Source organism: Mizuhopecten yessoensis, unplaced genomic scaffold (genome assembly GCF_002113885.1).
Source record: "Mizuhopecten yessoensis strain PY_sf001 unplaced genomic scaffold, ASM211388v2 scaffold10849, whole genome shotgun sequence".
Classification (NCBI taxonomy): Eukaryota; Metazoa; Mollusca; class Bivalvia; order Pectinida; family Pectinidae; genus Mizuhopecten; species Mizuhopecten yessoensis.
In genome coordinates this window covers 144,820-151,983 of record NW_018408752.1, presented here as the reverse complement: position 1 = coordinate 151,983, position 7,164 = coordinate 144,820, and the positions used below count along the sequence as shown (strand labels likewise).

The window sequence follows — 7,164 nt, the reverse complement described above, 5'->3', positions numbered from 1 at the left end:
TTTCAAAGTTATGACCCAGGGGCCAAGTCTGCAAGGGTGGGGCAGACCCTGGGATCAATTCTAATGTCATGACTGCATTCGTCTCTTTATGCCCAACAATTGTATATATAGTTTTGGGGTGGGGATATTAACCATTTCAAAGTTATGACCCAGAGGTTAAGTCTCCAAGGGTGGGGCAGTCCCCAAGGCCAACCTGGAAGCATATGTGCAATCATCTCTTTATACTCAGCAATTGTATATATGGTTATATGGTGGGGATCTCAACCATTTCCAAGTAATGCATTTTATTGGCCCCACCCCTTAGCCCGGGGGGGTTAGCCCCACCATTTGTACAATTTTGAATCCCTGCCTCCCATGAATACTTCCGACCAAATATGATTGATATCCATGGCATAGTTCTGCAGAAGAAGTCATTTACAGCAACATAACCAAATTGCCCCCTTTTGGCCCCGCCCCTCAGCCCCCTGGGGGGTCAGCCCAACTGTTTGTTCAATTTTGAATCTCCACCACCTATAGATGCTTCCAGTCTAATAAGGTTTATATCCATCACTTCGTTCCAGAGAAGGAGTCACTTAAAGCAGTATAGCCAAATACCCTTTTTGGCCCCAGCCCTCAGCCCCCTGGGGGGTCAGCCACACCATTTGTACAATTTTAAATCCCTGCCTACCAGGAATGCTTTTGATCAAATATGATTGATATCCAGTGCACTGTTCTACAGAAGAAGTCGTTTGTAGCAATATAGCCAAACTGCCCCCTTTTGGCCCCGCCCCTAAGCCCCCTGGGGAGTCAGCCCCACCATTTGTACAATTTTTAATCACCACCACCTAGGGATGCTTCCAGTCAAATATGGTTGATATCCATTTCTTAGTTTCAGAGAAGAAGTCACTTAAAGCAATATGGGCAAATTGACCCCTTTTGGTCCCAGCCCTCAGCCCCCTGGGGGGGTCAGCCCCACCGTTTGTACAATTTTGAATCCCCACCACCTAGGGATGCTTCCAGTCAAATTTAGTTTAATTCCAACCAGTGGTAAAGTAGAAGAAGTTGTTTAAAGAAATTGTTGACGTACGGACGTACAGACGGATGGACGACGGACGCCACGGTATGGCATAAACTCACCTTGGTCCTTCGGACCAGGTGAGCTAAAAATGATCCACATAGAGTATAAATGTATTTTCCAATGAATGACAAATATATTTCACCAATGGGTGAATAATTTGTTTGTTACTTATCATGAGTTAGGGATCAGTGACTGCCTCTTTATCGACTCTAAGGTTATCACAGATAAAATTAATTATCTAACTATTTCTGGCTCCTATGGTTACAACAGTGGATAATCACATACGCTTGTATCAGTGTCCAATGTATTATTTCCATATTTTCCCTACAATATTTAAAGAAACATATTCAGATATTTAATATAAAAAAGTACTTTGTCAAGCGATGCAGGTTGAAAAGAATGATCAAAATCAGACACTTTATACAAAATATCACTTTATTTGCTACATAATGTTTTGTGCATAAAACAAAGGTTATTATTATTTTAATGCCGCCACTATTAATGTCCGATCAATAAGTCATGTAAGGATCACTCCGGAGAACATGTGATATGGTCATCCACTAACCATGTACTGTCTGCTCATATGGTTTTCTGCTACACACGCTAGTGTATAATGTTGAGTGTGGTGTGATCCAGGTCATTCTCTGTAACACCCTTAGCTGCAAGCTCTTCCGTAACTCTCCCTAAATAGGTTGGATCAGGGTATCCAAAACTGCAAATTAACAAATAGTCACTGTTATCATTAGCCTGGACAATGTAGGGGAAATAACTCCTATATCAAAAGAGACTAATAGAATCATTCACCCCCTTTGGGGTGAGATAGGGGAATCTCAACCCGAGGGGGAAGATTCTTATGTTGCCAAACACGAGGCTTTGCCGAGTGTTTGGCAACTTAAGAATCTTTCCCCGAGGGTTGAGATTCCCCTATCTTGCCCACAAGGGGGTGAATGATTCTTTTTCTCTTACATGTACCCTGTTTTCCCCAATGTGTATAATATACACAATGTAATGATAATGTTACATGCTAAATTCAGGGTTGACGTGACGTTGATGGATTGTTGACGTGACGTCATTGTATTGTTGCAGTGACGTCATACCATTGTTATAAATAGGGGAATCCCCCCCGTCTCAACCCTAGGGCGGAGACAGATAAATCTAGCACCGGCAAAACGGGAGAGAAAGCATTATCTTATTCAACAGGGATCTTATGACGCCATGTCATGATACATATTAAAGCTACACTTGTATAAAGTATTGATATAGTTTTAATGACAATTTCTGAAATGAAAACAACATTTCAATTAGAATTTCATTTTCAAAGCATATTGAAAATACAACTTACTTACAAAAGTTTTAAAAAAACATTATCTGAAAAAAATCCTCAGTACTAATGGGTAACCAATGAATATTTTACTATTTTTTTCTCAAGATTTGAAAGAAGGGAGTTGGGATTGGTGGAATTAAATAAGTCAAATTTCCTAAAAACAAATGAAGGGGTCTCAGAATTTACTTCTCAATGTTTACGGTCAATATACGCATATGACATACACATCCATAAGTTACCTATCAGTGAATTGAATGAACTGCATAGGCAGCCTGACAGCTGATTGTTGTCACTTAATGTAACCTTAAACCAGTGACTTAACATGGACCCAGCCAATGTTTGGTACCTATCTGTATGATTATCTTTCACTGGTGGTAATAGCGAAAAGTTCTTAACCTTTTGAATACTTAAAATATAGCCATGATGCTTTATACCTTTGAAATAGTAAGATACTGTCTGAAATCAGTGGGATCACTATGTAGACTAATATAATCTTTCCTGACATTGAAACTGTGACAGGGAACTCTCCAACCTCAGGGTGATTATTTTATTGTTAATGCCTCAACCATTTACTTGATGTCAAGTGAATGGTATTAAATGATGTCACAATTTAGCACATGTTTTTCTACACAAGGCTATCTACCCCTAGCTAGGCTATCTACACAATTATATTTTCGGGCCAAAAATGTACAAAATACCAGCTACTTCTAACCAATTTCGCTGGTAGAATTTTTCTTTCGCTCATTCCGTAAAATGTAATACATGTACTAGTAAACCAGAGGTCCTGGGTTTCATTCCTTGTGAAGGCGCTGAGAAAACAATGACCTCTTCTAGAAAAATGAAACTACATTTTAGTTTCAATCAGGATCAAGTATCTATACAAAGTTCATTTTTTACCTACACATGTCACATCAAGGAGATGATATATAAGAGGTATGGGTACAGACATGAATGAGTACTTACTTTTGAGGGCCACCAGTAAATGTTGTCTTATGATGGATATCGTTCCAAGTCACAACATTGTCAGCCCCTGTTGTCCTTGACCTTCCAACAGTGAAAACAAGACGGCGGTCAAATGCTGTTTTAAGTAATCTGACCACCTTGACACCTTCTGGACAGTCTGGGAAGTAGCCTGTGCGACTGGTCCCAGAGAATCTTGTCCCTGGGTGGGGGTGTTCCGCCTACAAGAAAAAGTCACATACCAGGTTATCAATCTTTTACAAAAATAAATTAATCATTGTTTTTTTTTATAATATACATGTATCATACTTAATTTACAATTGCACATTTAGTTACTGGTTCAAATCAATAATTATAAAAAAGCTACAATTTTTCGGTGTTTAAAAAATAAATTGTTCTGGTCTCATAACAGCAGTCAAAAACATACCATTGCAAATGCCTTAATTGTTCAGACGTGTTCTCTGATCTAACTTACCCCTTGGATTCCGTCAGGGAAAGAATAAGACACTGATATGATGCTATATTGTTCATATCCTGGTAATTTACCATTGGATAAGCGTGTGATGGTAATGTGTCCGGGGGGCTGTGTCCCTGTAATTTTACCATATACAGCTCCACATATAGGACACACAGGCTTGTACTTAAACTGTTGTTCTATACACTCCTTACAAAACTCATGTGAACAGCTAGGTAAAACAGTCTTGTCTGTGAAACTGTCTAAACATATGGAGCAGTTTTCCTCCTCTGTTTGTGGGGTACCGATAACTGTACCCATTGTGCCAGGTTGACTGGGAGCTATCGCTGGGTATTCTTCCGTTTCCATAGGCTCCTCACCTGGAGGGGTCCCAAGCGTCTGAAGATGACTTCCAACATAGTTAGCAGGATTAGTTACATTTTGTAGGTTTGATATGAGGTTTGGTTGCTGCATGGTTGCTACTTTTGCCATTTCACCTGAGGAAAGTTCGTCTGACTTAACCTGAAATGTAAAACAAGTAAACTGACATTAACATAAAATACTATTATAGAAGACAGACATTTTGTAAATCATACTGTTGTATCCAAATAGTATAGAACGATTTCATTGAAAGAATACTGAATTCAGTATTCTTTATTAAGAATTTAAGGTCTACTTTCGTTTTCGAAATCGAGATTTAGTACTAAGCAAGCCAAGAAGGATTTCGATAACATTAAACATTTTCAAATAAACGCATGCTGCAAATCACAACAAGTACCTCACTTGTTTTGACCGTCTTCTTTCCCTTGATCAATATGATAATGAGCGGAAACTATTGCTAAAATGATTTCACAACAATGATGAAAATTCCAGTCAAGAGGTGAACGTCACGTCTATTTTTAGAATCATTTACCAATCCGTTGCTAATTTAATCATTTATCTTTCATGGTCTTGTTTGTTTTAACTTTAGAAATCTTTAAATATCATACTTACACGTTCATCATCATGGTTTTTGTGAAAGTAGGCTAATTATTTCTACTTTCTTTTTGTAACTGTCAGTGTTGAAGTAAACAAGGTTGATAGGTCGAGCAAAACGTAGCTTCCGGCATATCACGGAAATGCATTTGTAAGTATAATTTTAAAGTCGTATAACCATACCCGGATATAGTATGCGCTGCGTTCAGTAGAAGTGTCTGAAAACGATTCTAAGTCATTAAACATTGATTGTTTTGAAATTGTAAGTTTGACTGTATACAAATGTGGCACCCTGTTGTATTTAGTGAATATTATATATATTTAGGTTTTGATTTGATTAAGTTGGATTTGAAAGAAAATAAATACTTCACTATGGAAGATTGTTAAGTAAGTTACATTTTCCGTTCGTGCCGCTGTATCACGTGACCCGTATTTCCGCTTTCCGTATACTTGTTATTATGGCCCGTATTATGCACATTGTATAAGTATGTGATTGTGTAACACCTGTGATGTCATGTGTTATGTGTTGTATTCTTTTGTTGACCAGACTGACCACTTTGGACATGCATGCGCAATGCGACGCTTATTTTATTTCCCGCTTTTCTCTCTCTATTTCTTCACTTGGGCACTTTATTTACAAGGGGTCAGACCTACATTGTATAGATGAGTTTTTCCTAAGTTTGAAGATCGATGGCATAAATTGATTATTCATCCAATATATCCTCAGCACCACATGCAGGGTAAGTTATTTACAGAATGTGTATTTAATTAATTTAGCATTATTTGATAAATTATTATTTGGTAAATTATTGTTTTAGACTTACGTAAATTCCTTTGTGTAAATTAGTTGCAAGTCAAAGTAAAATATTATAAGTTACATTCTACACTGAGAATGTTCTATAATTCATTTGTATGTAACGATACAGTAACTCCATTTTTATCTAGAAGTCATAGAATTGTGTTCACGTCCTTTTAAATATTCCATTGTTCGCGTTATGTATTGTAAAAGTTAATGTCGGTGTGTTCGATAGGAAATATGTTTAATATGTGTCTGTATTGTACAACTAGTGTTTTTATATCATTTAAGGGATTTTCCATACGGATTTTCCATACGAATAAAGCAAAAGAAACGCAATATTTGTCGTCGAGTACTTTGTGCAAGTGCAAGAACCTCAATTTCACACAAATGTTAATTTTTAATATTACACTTGACGCTTAAGAAGGGAAATTTAATTAGGACAGAGACGTATATAGGCCTATTACAGAGATTGGCAACTTGCTCTTGACCTTACCATTGAAAATGTGTCAAATCTCCAGAATAATGGCATATATTTCCCCTGAATAATAGCAACTGAGTACAAAGCGAACAAGGCTGACTAAAGTTAAAAAAGCATGCAAAGCAAGTGAGATTTTACCTGTACACCATTCACTACAAGTTATCACTCGGGTAATCTGACTTGACTTTTATCAAAAGCCTTGTTAGCTTGATGAATTATTGTAAAATATCCAATCAAAATACATGTCATCATTCTCGAGATTTGAAGCATTTCCTCCCTTTTTTCTCGACAAATGCATCTCATCTCCATGAACTCCAATCTTATGATATTTACAAGTTTAAATGTGTTTTTTTACCTGAATTGTGACTTTTATTAGGCTTGGAAAATGAACATATATAAAGTGAGTTTTTCATCAATTATTGAATGGGTTTTTTTCCTGAATTTTAATGTGCATGTACCTCAATTATGTTTGAGAAATATTGGAGGATTATTATTTTGATATACAGTTTGGTGTGGCAGCCATATTGGAATGTCCTTAAAACACGAACTCCTTTCTAATTTATTATTCAAAGACGTCTTCAGATACTTAATTATTTGATATATTTCTTAACCGGGTATATCAAATGAGGTTGTTACAATACTTGTAAAGTTTGATAATTTAGCTCTGAAAATACAGGTTTTTAAGAATAAACAAGTTAAAATGGCGGCTTTGATGTGTGAGGGTTACTTCTTCCATGACACATTTAAACACGAGCTCCTTTCTAATTCATTATTTAATTTCAAAAACATCTTCAGATACTAATTATTTGATAATATTTCTAACCAGCTTTTTAAAATGAGTTTTTTTTTACAATACTTGCAAAATTTAGTTATTTAGCTATGAAAATACCGTGTTTTCAAAATAATCAAGTTAAAATGGAGGCTGTGATGTGCGAGGGTTAATTCCTGTCATGTCACCGGCATTCCATTCTCATTCACTATTTTATTTCGAAAACGTATTCAGATATTACATAATATTTCTAACCAGCTTCTACATATGAGCCATATATCTAAGATATGTGACATGTTGACAGGAACTAATTAATTCTCACAGGTAACACATTGACCACACTATCTT

General features: G+C 36.5%; 1 protein-coding gene across 2 annotated transcripts; it reads right to left on the bottom strand.

The window, feature by feature from the left end:
* Nucleotides 1-1,473: 1,473 nt before the first annotated feature.
* Nucleotides 1,474-4,911, bottom strand: LOC110462993 (probable E3 ubiquitin-protein ligase DTX3). Of its 2 annotated transcripts, none has more exons than XM_021517295.1 (4): nt 4,789-4,911; nt 3,817-4,317; nt 3,345-3,562; nt 1,474-1,769 (listed from the first exon to the last, which is right to left on the bottom strand). In XM_021517295.1, the coding sequence occupies exons 2-4, from the start codon at nt 4,285-4,287 to the stop codon at nt 1,661-1,663; spliced, it is 798 nt and encodes a 265-aa protein (XP_021372970.1). In that variant the 5' UTR covers nt 4,288-4,317; nt 4,789-4,911; the 3' UTR covers nt 1,474-1,660. The 2 variants fall into 2 exon arrangements, with proteins under 2 accessions (XP_021372970.1, XP_021372971.1); XM_021517296.1 differs by lacking the exon at nt 4,789-4,911 and adding an exon at nt 4,574-4,693.
* Nucleotides 4,912-7,164: the final 2,253 nt, after the last annotated feature.

Coding starts and splice junctions, on each gene's coding strand:
- LOC110462993 (XM_021517295.1), bottom strand. CDS start 4,287: ATGGCAAAAGTAGCAACCATGCAGCAACCAAACCTCATATCAAACCTA. Junction 3,563..3,816: donor TCCCTGACGGAATCCAAGGG/GTAAGTTAGATC, acceptor TTTTTCTTGTAG/GCGGAACACCCCCACCCAGG. Junction 1,770..3,344: donor TTTACTGGTGGCCCTCAAAA/GTAAGTACTCAT, acceptor GTTAATTTGCAG/TTTTGGATACCCTGATCCAA.